Source organism: Leptomonas pyrrhocoris (genome assembly GCF_001293395.1).
Source record: "Leptomonas pyrrhocoris isolate H10 chromosome Unknown, whole genome shotgun sequence".
Taxonomy (NCBI): domain Eukaryota; phylum Euglenozoa; class Kinetoplastea; order Trypanosomatida; family Trypanosomatidae; genus Leptomonas; species Leptomonas pyrrhocoris.
This window is the reverse complement of record NW_015438394.1, coordinates 72985-86384: the sequence shown is the minus strand read 5'-3', so window position 1 is coordinate 86384 and position 13400 is coordinate 72985. Positions and strand designations below refer to the sequence as shown.

Genomic DNA, 13400 nt, shown 5'->3' with positions numbered 1-13400 from the left:
TACGTCGTCACGTCCGGGTGAGGAGCGCTGCTTGTTGCGCGGAACTTCTGGCTCCGTTTTCGCGGGGATTGTCGGACCTGAACGCGGCTTCTTGCAACTCCGTCTGCGAGTGTTTTGCGTTTCGGGTTCACCCTCGAACCCGAGTCGCTTTCTCTCATGCCACGCAACGAGGCAACGGGTACGGACAGTTCATGCTCGTTGACCACCACTCGTACGCCTATTCGACCCCGCTTCGCCTCCTCTTTGTCTTTTCCCTCTTCTCCTCTCGTATGGTCCAACGTCGCACTTTCCTTTTATTTTCCTTTTCTTCACGTACGTTTGGTGTACCGGCACTCGCTATCTTGCGCCGAACACCTTCTCATTTCACGTCGCAGTTTGCTACAAAGAAGGGAAAGCAAAGGCTGTTGGCGCATCCGTTTTTAACGTGACTTGCCTACACATAAATATATATATATATCTTTATTTTCTACTTGTCAGTGATCAAAGCTGACAGATACTACCCCCTTCTGCCCCCCAATCAGTTGGTTTCACCTCTGATTTTCTTTTCTTTGGTATTTGCGGTTGAGTTCCCTTCCGACTAACCTGGCGAATGCGTGCGTGTGTGTGCACGTCAACGCGCTTCACAGCTTATCCGGCTCTTTTACCTCCCTTTTCTTTGCTTCTTTCCTTCGCTTCACCGGCACGTGTGCGGGGCACTCGAAGCTGCGGTAGGCGAAGTCCATAATTCATCGGTGGAAAGACGAGAGCAGTACGTGGGAGAGAAGACCTCCCTCCTCCCCACTTTCTCCGCAACGGGCGCACACACCTCAGCAGCGGTGACGTTGCGAAGAAGAGGCAGGGCGTGCACGAAGTCGCATTTGAAAACTTAATTTGTTGTTGGCGGTGAGGAAAGAAAAGTAAGGAAAACGCCTCCATCATATAAAAAGTCCTCTTTCTCTTTTCCTTCTTATTTATATATTCCATTATCCCTTTTCGTGAAGCAAGGCGACGAGCCCAACCAAGGCACCTGCTGCGTTCCGCTGCGTTGCTCTTTGGGCATAAGCTTAAAGAAAAGCAAGAGGGAAAAGCGCCGGTTTGGGTGACGAGAGCACTTCGCATCTGTTGCCGCCTCCACAGTACCACCGCAGCGGCCGCGACCCTTTTCTGTGTTTTCTCTTCGTCTTTGATTCTTCTTTTCTCTTTTTTCTCCGTATTCAACGTGCGCGTGTGGCTGCGGTCAGGCGAGACGCGCTCTTCGTGTGCCTGCGCGATATCTTCTCTGCTCCGCGCTCGCGTACGCGCCGTCGCGGCTGTTGTTGATCGACCGTCTCAACGCATCATCTTTCGCACGGCCACCAACGAAGTCCCCCCCCCCCTCCCAAATAGCCCCCAAACATGACGAAAAATCGCCGCCACGACATCGTCAAGCCCTCCAAGTTCAAGACGTCGATGTGTACGTTCTTCATCAGCGAGGAGGGCTGCCCGTTCGGCGACAAGTGCGCCTTCGCCCACGGCGACGAGGAGCTGCGGGCGGAGCCAAAAGAAAGCACGGCGGCCGCGGCGACGGCTCCACCGGAGACGACGGCGGCAACGTCATCGCCCGCCAGCTCGACGGCCTCCGAGCACGACGCGGAGGGGAGCGGGCCGGCAGATCACCCCAACCACCACCGTCCCGGCGGCATTAACAAACACGGTCCTCAGGACACGAGTGGCGCCAATGCGAAGCGCAAGGCGAGGAAAAATAGAATGGATGCCCCGAGCGGTGCAGCCGTGATGGGCGGCAACACGCACAACATCCCTGGCGGGAAGTCGGCCGCGGCGCACGCTCGATGTCGACCGCAGCGTGAACGTCAAACGCTGCCGCCGCCGCCGCTGCCGATGCAGAGCCACGGCCCGATGCCGTCCGCGGCGTACAACCTCTCCGTTGCCCCTCCTCCCCCATCCACCTACGCTCTCTACGGGGACCTCAGCATGGCCTACGGCGGCATCCCCGCGCTGTCGGGCATGCCCTGCTACATTCCCACCGTGGGCAACCACCCCTTCTCGATCATCAACAACAACCACCACGCCATCAACGTCGTGCCGCACATGCAGAGCCCGATGCCGTACCCGGCGACGGTCCCACTGCCACCGACGTTCCCGCCGCGGCCTCCGCAGCCGACACCGACTCCGCAGAGTTCCACCTTGAACAGTCCGATGCCGCTGAACCAGCCGGTGCACAGCAGCCCCCGCCTCAACGGCAACAACAACGGCGGCGCCGGTGAGGAGTCACGGCGGCGGTTGAGGCAGCCCACGCGGCAAGTCGTGAGCAGCAATACGATGGCGCACTCACACGGCCGACACGCGTCGAACATGACGTCGGCGGCACCGGCGGAGGTGGCCTCTCCGCAGTACGTCTACGGGCTGATGGCGGCGGCGGGTGTGCGGCTGAATGGCTCGCCGACGCCGGCTGCGGCGACGACGACGAATAGCACTACTAATGCGACTACTCCTGCTACTGCTGCTGCTGCGACTGCGACGCCCACCTCCGATCCACGCAGAAGCGGTGAAGGCCCCACTTCGCCCTCTACCCCACTGCACCAGCAACAGCAGCAGCCTCGATTGATAGTGGTGCCGCACAAGTCTGGCTCTGGTGGTTTCGTGGTGCCGAGCAACATTAAAAACTACCATCCACAGGCTACGGTGGAGCCGGCGTCGCCGGTGCCGGTGAGCAAGGAGGGCAGCGCAACGCCACACTCCAATTCCTCTTCCCGCGCGGAGCCGCACTCTGCTGGGGCCTCTTCCACTGCCGCAAGCGGCTCGGGTGGTGCTGCTGCCGTTGCCGCGGCAGTGAGCTCCTTCCAGCAGCTCAAGGCCTCGCCGGTGCCGCCCACCATTGTGCACATCCCGCTGAACAGCCGCGGCGGCGATCTCTCCAGCGCCGGCAGCGGCAAGACGGTCGGCGACGTCCTCTGGGGCCCGGCGGGCGGCACCCGCAGCTCTCTCGCCGCCTCCACGCTGCCCACCGCCGACGACGGCCGCGGCGGCGGGGACTACAACGCCCTGCTGTCCGACCTCGGCATCGGCGGCTCGAGCTACACCGCCATCCCGCTCGACGAGTTGGTGCGTCCGCGCGGGACGGCGCGTGACGACGACGACGTCAGCTCCGGTGTGGAGTTTGACTGGACGGGGGCACTGGAGCGGTGGCTGCAAGCGGCGAAGGAGGAGAGCGCCGTGACGACGGAGGAGAGGGGGGCGCCCTTCATCGCACCCCCAGCCAAGGCGGCGTCAACTACGTCAGGCACACCAACACCAGTAGCAGTGGCACGGACTTCGTCTTCCGCTGCGGCTACTGCTGCTGCTACTGCGGCCACCTCCACCGCCAGCACGGCGTACCTCCCGCAAGCCAGCCGGCCGGTGACGTCGGCGCTGAATTGCAAGCCCGTTCTCACGGAGGGCGAGACGCGGCCGAATGCGGCTGCATCCACTGAAGGCAAACGCAAGCCGACGGTGATATGCCAAGTCTCCCGTGCAGGCGGCAGGCCCGCTCCTCCCAAGCGGCGGGCGCCGGTCATGACAAACCAGTTCAAGAGCAGCTGCGCAGCGGAGGCAGAGTCGGACTCGGTACTGCTCTACTGCGCCGAGAAGAATACGTTGGTGTACATCACGTCGGCAAACGGCAAAGCGACAGCGACGATGGCTGCGGGCACCAACAGCAGTAAGACGGCGTCGACACCGTCGAACGGCATGTCGGACGGACCGGCTGCGGCGGTAGAGAAGGCGCCTTCGTGTGCGGCGAGTCCGGTGAGTCCGACCACGACCGGCACCGACCCCGACCTGGGCCTCGAGGTCCGCTTCAATCCAGGCCGCAGGAAGCACTCCGTCCTCACACCGGAGGCCTCTGACGATGATGCAGAGTACTGCATTTAAACGCGTGATGAACCACACTTGGGGGTAGCTGCTCATCACCGCAGTTGGCTCAGGAGGGAGGGGGTTTCCTCGTCGTCGCTGTTACTCGTATGGGAGCTGCACTTCCTTCGGTCTGCTTTGCTGGCCGCTTCACCTCTCCTCTTGTATTGCCTTTGCGATGCGTTGTGATGGCGTTTCTCCCCGTGCGCAGTGCATCTTCTTTGTGTTGTGTCGGCGGACTTCGCCGAAGGCGCTGTAAAGCGAACTGGCCTGCACGGAAACGGTGAATAAAAGTTGATAAAGCTCTTCTCCCTGTTCCCCTTTTTCTTTTTTGTTTTTGATGAACGAGAATTTCCAGGATGGTGATGACCGAGGCGAGTGCGTGGGGGCGTACAGTCCGGTAGCGGCGCAGTGACGCAGTTGGAGCAAGGAGGTGCCTGTGGTGTAGCTTCTCTGAACCTCTTAGCTGAGCCACGAGCACACGGAAGGGGAGGTTTTTCTTTCTTTCTAAGCAGATAACAGTTTTATTCAGCGCTGCGTCTGTTGCTGAAAACTTGTTTCTTTTTTTCTTTAATGAGATACGCGCGCGCGTCTTTCTCTCCTGTGCCATCTACGGCAAAGAGAAGAGGCGTCTGCCTGCTGCGGTGCGTGCGGGTTGCGATAACGCAGCGGAGCACCGGCAACGATGGCCCTTCTCTTTACACACACTCTCTCTCTGCCCCTGCTGATGAACTTCCAACGGAGCTGTGCTCTGCTGCTGTCGTGGGCCATTTCCAGGCTCTCTCTATTAACCCGCAATTTGCGATAAAGCGGGTGCTTTATCCAACGTGCGGTGGCGTTGCGTTGAGTCGTGCGGAGGCGTTGCGGTGGTTGAACGTGTGGCAGCAACAAAACCTCTGAAACACGAGGGCAGCTGCTACTACTTGTAGCCTTCCTCCCAAAAACGGAAGGGGGAGAGTGGAGCTGAAATCCACTGTCCGAGGCGCATTCGTTTGTGTGTATCCGCCATCTACACACGCTCTCTATCAGTCGGCACGCGTGCTGATTTGTACCTTTCCTGCGGTATTCTTTTTTCTTGCTGGTCATGGAATTCTCTTTCCTTGTTTTGTTTTCTACTTTCTCTTCTTCCGTTGCTGCACTCTGAAAAGCTGTTGTGCCGTGCCGTTTCTGTTCTGGGTGTTTGTCTGTTTGTTAAGGGCGCCTTGGAGGCTCTGGTTGTTGCGCAGAGACGGGAAGCGATTCATTGAGGCCGCTATCTCTTCTGTTTTTCTGTATTTAAAAAATATCCTCACCCGTTGTTCTGTATCCGTTGTGTGTGTGCGGCTTGTCCTCTTTCCTACTAAGTTCACTGTTTGGCGAATTAACTCCCTCTCTTTCATATTTTCTTCCTCTTTCTCTTCATTTCTTCCGAACCATTTTCTTTGTTTTTTTCTTCCTTCTGCGGTGTCGTTCTGCCCTCGGCTTCCGTCTTCGTGCTGCGTGGATCGCTGCTGCGTGTGCTGCGGGCCCTGTATTCCCCCCGTCTTCTGGCGGAGGTTTCCTTTTGCGCTGTGTTTTGGTTTAACTACACCGTCTTTTCGTGATCACGGCTGGGGATGGATAAAGGAAAAGGATTAGCAGCAACAGTTAAAGAAGTGCGCTGTGTAACCTCGCCGACACGCGAGGAAACCACACCGCCTTGCACGGTGCATTGCGGATTCACGGCGCTGAAGCCACACTCCTGCAAGAGCAGATGCTCGGCTGCGCTACCTTCAAGGTGATCGATATGTTCTCCACTTTTGCAGTAAGTATCGCCCCTTTATGGACCTCACACGAAGAGAGCCTCGCTACGTGGGACACATGCCTGTCCGTGACACCCTTGCGTAATCTTCTCCTCTCCTCCTCTCCTCCTCTCCACTTTTTCTCTTTCCTTTTTCTATTGCCAACACGTGCATGAAGTTTACCCAGCCAGACGCGCGTCTCAACCGTTAGATCTCATTAGAGTTTTCGAACCAGCTCTTGTTGACGCTCGCGTTCTCTTCTGTGTTTTTTTTTTGGATTCCTCTTCTATATTTCTGCTACCACGAAAGGGGCATTTCAGTGTGAAGGTACAGTGAAAGGAGGAGACCCATGTCAGCGCGTGCTTTCATGGTCGAGGAGGAGTACGAGGACTTCACGGACGATGTCCCGCTGAAGCTGCATTCCGTGCTCGAGTTCCTGGATGATGTGAAGGCCGTCTCGATGGACAGCACCACCGAGCATCAACAGATCTCCTCGAACGACTCAGAGAGCGAGGAGGACGTGCCGAGCGCGGAGTTCTTTAACTCGCTGCGCCTTACGCCTTTCATCGCCGCCACCACCCAGCCCCACCCATGCTACTGCCTCGATAAGGCGAACTGCATGTGCAACTTGTTTTCGCTGCCTCCCCTGCTGCCTCTCCGGCCTTCCACTCCTGCCGCAGTGGAGTACCGAGTCTTGTCCAGCAGCCCCCCCGCCGAGAAGGCAGCGGCGCCGACCAGAATGGGGCTTTCCACCAGCACCACCGCGGCCGAGGGTATGCATTTTGTGCCCTTGCACCTCGCTGGTCTGCACCTCGCGAAGCTGCAGGGCGGGCCGCGAACGCTGACGACCGCCTCCTCGAGCACAAGCACGACGACGACGACGATGACGACGACGTGTTGTCGATGTTGAGCGTGCCGCCGCGATCACCGCCTTTGCCGTCTCTCACCGGCTGGCAGGAGGAAGCGTGCCTCGTTACTCCTGTCGGCATCCAACGCGTCACCGGCAGACAGCGTTTCTTCTTCTCTTCGGTCTCTTTCCGTTGTTGTGCTCTCTCGCCTTTTGCTTTCTTTTTTTCGAGCGCTTTTTCTCTCACGTTTCCGCAGCGCACGTACGAAGACACCTTCACCTGCGCGCGGGTTTGTGGACGTGCTTTCTGGTGTGTGCTGCTGACGCCGCACAGAGAGCACTCGTGGTGTTGTGCAACGCTGGCAGGAAGTCTGTGCTGTGTCGTGCGGGGAACGTCCATGTTTGTCGGTGAGCGAGTTGGGGGCGCGAGGCGGCTCAAGGGGCTGCGGCCTAAGGCACATTTCTTGTTCACTACTCTTATTGCTGATGTTCCTCCTCCCTTCTTCTGTGATGCTTCTCAGAGTTTCTCCTCTCCGCGATGATACTAAAATGTTTATATTTCTGAACTTCATATTGATTTCCTGAAGTGAAACGAGCGGAAGGAAAATCTGCAACGGCGACGTGCCCCTCCACCAACGACCACGGTGATGGTTCGACGCACACGTGGCAGATAACGGCCATGAAAGGAACTGAAAAAGAGAGAAATAAAGTGCCCCTCTGAAAAGGGCGGTAAATGGGCAAAACGTTGATGAGTGCGGCGGGCACGGTCAACACGCATTTAGCGGCATTACCCCACGATGTTGTCGCACGTCACGCGAATACCGCCGTTCCGCCCCCTAAAATGAAGAAAGTACTAACAGTAAAAAGAACAACGAAAGGAAGTGTTTCCTCGTACATCAAGCTGAAGAAAAGAAGAAGCGGCGAAACAAACAATAGTGTTGGCCTTTGATTACGGCTTCTATAAAAGGAAAAATCTCTTTTGTTTCGTACATCGCTGGAGGACGCTCATTTGCTGCACCGCATTCTGTCCTTGGGTTTTTCTGTGCTCGCAGATGACTTCACCCCACACGATTGTGTCTCGAAGTTTTTTTCCCCTTTTTAAAGGCTCCTTTTCACTTTCTTTTTATGTCTCTCTTTTATTTTTATTTTTATTATTTAACCCGTTTTTACTGGTGAGGACTCGTGGGAAGTTCGAGGGGCTTTGGCAGTTGCTGTCGCGTAAGCTTCGCCTCTGCCACTCCTCATTCTATTTCTGTTCTTGGTTTCCTCTTCTGCTTTCAAGTTTTTGTTTCCCGTCCTTTTACTCTTTTCACTGAAAGCCAGATTCTCCCTCAGCAAAAACTCGTAATATGTTCGATTGTGTGACACCTGTCTTCTATTTTTCTATTTTAAATATATAAGCAATGTCTACGGTCGTCTTCGCTGTCCACTGGCTCTTCTTTTTGCCCGGTGCTGATGTCTGCCTTTCTCCGTTCCGGCCTCGGCCGGCGAACACCGTTGTGCGCCGATGCGCCGCAAGCACATCGCACGACGGAACGCGAAACACCTCTCTGGTGCGGCGTTCGAAGAGAGCTCGCGTTAGAGAGCGTCAGCCGAAGCTATACACGTTCACGCACACTCGCACACATCCTTGAAGGCCTCCTCTTTCTTTTTGTCTTATTCGGTTCCCCGACGGGGCCTGCGTCATTCAACAGGAACGTGAACGGAAACTTCTGCCTGCCTGTGCCCGAGCTGATTCGCCAGTGGTGGAAGAGAAAGGAGACAATGAAGAGAACATTTTTTACGAGAATGCACCGAGATGGTCGTAACTTAAAAAAAAAACCGGAAGAGGAACAAAATCACCTGTCTGTGCAGCGAACCAAAGAAGTGCGTAAGCGCGGCTTTTGTACAGCAGATGAGGCCCAACGCCGTTGTAAGACGAGGCGTGAGGTTTTGTTTTTCCTTCTTCCTCTTGACCGACTTTTCTCGTTCATCTCTTCCTCCTTTTCAGTTTTTCTTTATTTAGTTTTGTTTGTCTGTACTTTCGTCTCCCACTCGTGCACAAACCATGCGTGGTGCACACCCACGTAAGTGGCGTGTGTGATTGCTTCTCTCCTTCTCTCTTTTCTTGTTTCCTTTTTGTAAGCACGGCTGAGTGCTTCATGTGGCAAAGCTCAAAAGAAAGCTGCGCCGAAGAACTGAGATACAAAAGAAGACTGCATCAGCGATGAGGACTGTACGAGCCGCCACGGCTTCTTCTCTCTCTCTCTCTCTGTGTGTGTGTGTGTGTGTGTGTGTGTGTGATGGGTGGTACTTTCGCATCATCGTCGATGCCACGCCCACAACGGGAAGCAATCTTTGACTGCGCGGTAGACTTCTACCGTCGGCTCAATTGTCCTTCCTTTCCTTTGCCTCTGCCATGGCACAAGTGCTGCAGGGCCGTGATAACACACATGCATCAACACCTTCATCGTCCCTGCCCACCTCGTCCCTCCAACTCTCACCGCGTTCTCGCGTAAAACATTGTTTTTCTCTTCCCAGGTCTCTTGCGCTCTTTCAAGTCAATTTATTTAAGCCTTCATTTAAACCGTTTTTTTTCTTTTAAAATTCTCGTACTTGTACGCAAGTACCTTTTGTTTTTGTTTCTCTTTTGTTTACTTCTGCCTGTCTGTTAAGAAACTGCGGAGATGCCGAAGGCCAACAAGCACGCTGAAGTGAAGCCGTCGAAGTACAAGACAAGCCTGTGCCAGTTCTTTCTGAAGGGCGAGGCGTGCCCCTACGCAGACCGCTGCGCCTTCGCACACGGCGAAGAGGAGCTGCAGACGGAATCGAAGAACGTCGAGGTGCTCAAGGCGACCGGTCTGCAGCGGCTGGACGGCGCACCGCCGGTGGAGGTGAAGGAGGCGACGATCACGACACCCACCACCGTCTCCACCAACTCCTTCACCGGCAGCGTCTCGACGGAGCCGGCGGCGGTGTCGGAGCCGACCTCCCCGACGTCGCCCGTCGTGCGCCAGCGTCGCCGCACCGTGATGGTCTCGCTGCCGAAGCACAACACGCGCAACGAGACGTATCAATCACCCTACAGCGCCCGCCAGTACGATCCGTGCTACAGCGATGCCAGCCGTGCGGAGTTTGGCTACCCGACGCAGCAACTCACGCACACGTACCGTGCGGAGGCGGCGCACGTGAGTGGGTTGAGCGGAAGCCCCGTGCACGACACTCCGTACTGCGCCTGCCGCTTCTCTGCGACCTGCAGCCAGGGCCAGCCTTCCAAGTACCGCCACAACCCCTACGGAATGACGGGCCGCATCCCGCAGTGCGCGTAGACCCTTCGGTGCAGTCGAACAGCTCATGACACTGCCATCTCTACAGTTTTGACGTCCCGAGGTGACAAAGAACAAAATCAAAAGCCTTGCCGAGTTCGAGAGCTCCGTGTGGTCGTTCTTTTCCTCTTCTCTTTTTCTTTTTCTTTCTCTTAACTATTGTCTTGTGTCTCTTGCCTTCCCCCCTAACCACGGTTTGTGCGTCGCGTGGGCGCCCCCTTGCCGCCAGACACGTGCGGGAAGAGGGGAGAGTTGTGAGGAAGTGCGAAGTAAAACTATTGGGCGTTTCAGCGCTTCGATTGCCTTCTCCAAGTGCGCACTCGACGGACGACGGTTATGGATGTAGTCCGTTTTGCGCGCACGCACGACCACGCATCGAAATGGAAGGGCTGAACTGCTGTACCGTGAAAAGGATTGCTTGCATGTGTATGCGCGATGAGCTTCACGGGCGGAGTCCATTGAGACCCCTCTCTTCTTCGCCTTCCAGCTTGGCCAGATTGCTGGCGCGCGTCGTTGGGCTTGTATCAGCGGCGAGCGTGTTAAGCAGCAAGGCTGGCAGCCGACCGCGTTGAAGGGAGATTCTTTTCGTTTTGTCTTCTACTCACTCGTGGCACTCTCCTGAGGTTTTGTTTTTACTTTATCAGCGTGACGGTGTGCGTGTGTGCGGCCTTTCACGTGGCGACTCTTGGAACTCTTGCGGAACGGATCGGAGAGGACGCGAAGCGACACCGTCACGTGCGTTATGTTCGTTTGCACTCGTCTCCTCGCTGGGACGAGGAGAGCGCTGATGTAAGTAAACTCCTTTCTTTCTTTTTTATAATTCACTACGCACAGAGCATTTTTTTCTCTCTTCTTGCTGCTTTCAGTGCTTTCATTGCCTTCGGTTGTTTCTCCTGCTGTCAGCGGCAACGGTTGAAGCCAGTGTTGGCTTATCGCTGCCCCTTTCAGCAGGGCGAAGGCGGCGTGTGTGTCCCGTGAATGAGGCCTCATCGACGGCGCGGCGGAACACACAGGCGGGTGGGCAGATGCTTCCAGACATCCACACATACGCATTCACGAAAATGAACACAGTCGTGGCCTGGGCTTCTCTCTTATTGACGTGGCTCCCGACTACTGCGAATGAGGATGCGAGTGGTGGAGCGGCTCTGCGGAGCGAGGTGCGACCTGCGCGCAAAGGAGGAAAGAAATGGGAAGACAAGGGTGACCGGATCTGTGCTGGCCGCCCTGCAGACGCCGTTTTCTTCGCTTCTCATGCACGCCTGGACGTGCTGAGACGCGTTCCGTGCTTGCATGGATTTCACTTTGGTATCAATATGGCCGTGCAGGCACGAAGCGGAGTATCGGCGGTGCATGAGAGAGCTCTTCGCGTGACGGACATGTCACGCAGGTTCCGGCTCGGCGAGTCATCAAGCACGCAAAGCACCACGAGTTGTTTGGTGTGCAAAGTCTTTTCCATCTCTTCCTCTGACGCCGAGGCTCGTCGTCACACCTGCGCTGCATTACGAGTCGCATCCACTTCTCATGTTTCGGCGTTCTGCTGTTATTGAGCTCGGGTTTTTATTTTATTTCTCCATTTTCAAGAATGCACGATCAGAACTGTGCCATTTCCGTACGTGCGCGCCCCGCCCCGCCCATCCTGTCCCTATTCACACCGCACTTCTATTTTTCCTTTTTTCAATTTCCTTTCACCGACTGTTGTAGTTCCGACTGTTGCCTCTTATTGTTCTTCGTTCTCTTCTTTGCGCTTTCACCGTTGTGGCGAGCCGTCTGCGGCCCCTTCGTCGATCCCCCTCTCCTTCTCCTGCCGCACACGACGCGGTGCCGGTGCGTATTCGTGCGGTGTAGAGAGGCGGGGCTGAGGTGGGGACGGCGCCGACTCGCTTCTCGCGATGCGTGCGGTTTTCTTTTTCGGCCCAAGTCGTTTGCTCGGACAGCATCGGCGCGTTGGCGCTCAACAACGTCCTTCCTTCGCCGCTCTTATCTCTCCAGCCCCCTGCCTCCCTGTTTCGCACTATATCCGCAAGCAACAGATGCATATCCACTGCACTTGACAGTCAAGAAAGGAGAGGGAGAGCACTTGAAAAGGATGTGTCGCACAGGTAGAATCCTTTTTTTTCTTTTGGAAAAAGTATTTCTTCTCTGTTGAGCACCGTGTGTGTGTACTCACGTAACGGCATTACTAGTGCGTGTGCATGTCATTTGCCGTGGCCGTCGCAGACGCTCTCGTGCTGCGTGCGAGGGACAACTCTCTTGCCTGCCAAACTGGGCCGTCGAGAAATTCACGAAAAACGGAAACCGACGTTCTTTTATTTCTTTATAGTATCTTCATTAAACAAGAAGAACCTGAACAAACAAACAAGCAGACAAACAACCTCCCAAAAGAGGGAAGGCTCAACAGGTCGCAACGAAACGGCGCGAGGACTTCACACGAGTGAATGCCGAGCGACGACACACTTGTTGGTTTTCCCCTTCCTCGAATACAGCCCCTACCAAAAAAGTCTTTAATCATTATTGCCACTCTGCTTTGTTTTCCTTTCCATCGCAGAGAAACTGCCAAGGCGCACTACCAAAAACAAAAACCTCAAATACGAACAGAAAAAAGTTTCTCTTTACCTTCAAGTGCACCCTTTTTTTCTCTTTAAAATTAACTGCGCTTCGGTGCATCATAACTGTGTTATTTGCCACTGTTGTTACCACCACCTACGTCGAAAGGAGCAGCGTGCGCCGTCCTTCTATTCCACCGATGCAGCACAGAGCAAGGAGGACACCACCATGTCCAACGATCTCAGTGCTCTTCGACAACTGCTTTCCTTCTTCCTTTGTTTGTTTGTTTAGCATATATATATATATATATATATATACATATATATATCACACTAAAATTCAGTTGTGCGTTTCTTTATTATTGTTATTAGTCGGAGCAAATGTTTTTATTGCTATTTTTATCTATTATGGTGTAGACGAGCAAGCTATTTATATACACGCATTTGTATTTCGATGTGCGACACCAATCGTGCGAAGTCGTGAGCGTGGCTTTTTTTGTTCTGCTCTTCTCACACCTGACATCAATTTGTCCCTGTTTTTCTTTGTTATAGTTAAATTAGAAGCCGGGGGTGCAGAGGGGCGTAGACGGCTTCTACAGAAAAGTTGAAGACCGGCGTGGCGGCCGGAAAACTACACACTTGCCTGATCATAAAAATCTAGCCGTGACAGTAGAAAATCCTCCTTTGTGCTTTTCTCCGTTAAACCAAAAGCCTCTGTGAAATGCGCATACACCCATGAGCTCCTTGTGCCCAGACGCAGCGTCGAAACACCCGTTTTTCGTTTCCCTTTCGGAGGAAGAAGGACAGCCCAGCGAGTGTGTCGGTATGCGCACCGGCGGCATCACAAGGAAGGGAGAGAACTCCGCGTTGTGCAGGAGGGTTTTTATGCAGCGCTCGTGTGTTTGTTGTTTACTTCGTGTTTTTATTTCATTTTATCTTTTCGAATGCCCTCCTCTGCGCCGTGCAGCGGAAGACGAAGAACGGTCGGAGACGCGTAACGCATGGAGGGAGAAGGAAGCCGGCAAGTTTCTCTCTCTCTCTCTCTCTCTCTCTCTATATATATATATATATATATATA

General features: G+C 54.9%; 4 protein-coding genes across 7 annotated transcripts; all 4 read left to right on the top strand.

The window, feature by feature from the left end:
• Positions 1 to 373: 373 nt before the first annotated feature.
• On the top strand, positions 374 to 3888 carry ABB37_09989 (putative zinc finger (CCCH type) protein; the record flags this gene model as incomplete). The annotated part of the gene is made up of 1 exon (XM_015809679.1): positions 374 to 3888. The coding sequence occupies exon 1, from the start codon at positions 1375 to 1377 to the stop codon at positions 3886 to 3888; it is 2514 nt and encodes an 837-aa protein (XP_015651719.1). The 5' UTR covers positions 374 to 1374.
• A 1916-nt stretch (positions 3889 to 5804) lies between these two features.
• ABB37_09988 (hypothetical protein) lies at positions 5805 to 6537 on the top strand (the record flags this gene model as incomplete). 3 transcript variants are annotated; one of them, XM_015809678.1, is made up of 1 exon in its annotated part: positions 5805 to 6537. In XM_015809678.1, the coding sequence occupies exon 1, from the start codon at positions 5977 to 5979 to the stop codon at positions 6535 to 6537; it is 561 nt and encodes a 186-aa protein (XP_015651718.1). In that variant the 5' UTR covers positions 5805 to 5976. The 3 variants fall into 3 exon arrangements, with proteins under 3 accessions (XP_015651718.1, XP_015651717.1, XP_015651716.1); XM_015809677.1 differs by having other exon boundaries at positions 5814 to 6537; XM_015809676.1 differs by having other exon boundaries at positions 5818 to 6537.
• Positions 6538 to 6994: 457 nt separating this feature from the next.
• Positions 6995 to 9782, top strand: ABB37_09987 (hypothetical protein; the record flags this gene model as incomplete). Of its 2 annotated transcripts, none has more annotated exons than XM_015809675.1 (1): positions 6995 to 9782. In XM_015809675.1, the coding sequence occupies exon 1, from the start codon at positions 9141 to 9143 to the stop codon at positions 9780 to 9782; it is 642 nt and encodes a 213-aa protein (XP_015651715.1). In that variant the 5' UTR covers positions 6995 to 9140. The 2 variants fall into 2 exon arrangements, with proteins under 2 accessions (XP_015651715.1, XP_015651714.1); XM_015809674.1 differs by having other exon boundaries at positions 8994 to 9782.
• Positions 9783 to 11361: 1579 nt separating this feature from the next.
• Positions 11362 to 11925, top strand: ABB37_09986 (hypothetical protein; the record flags this gene model as incomplete). The annotated part of the gene is made up of 1 exon (XM_015809673.1): positions 11362 to 11925. The coding sequence occupies one exon, from the start codon at positions 11362 to 11364 to the stop codon at positions 11923 to 11925; it is 564 nt and encodes a 187-aa protein (XP_015651713.1).
• Positions 11926 to 13400: the final 1475 nt, after the last annotated feature.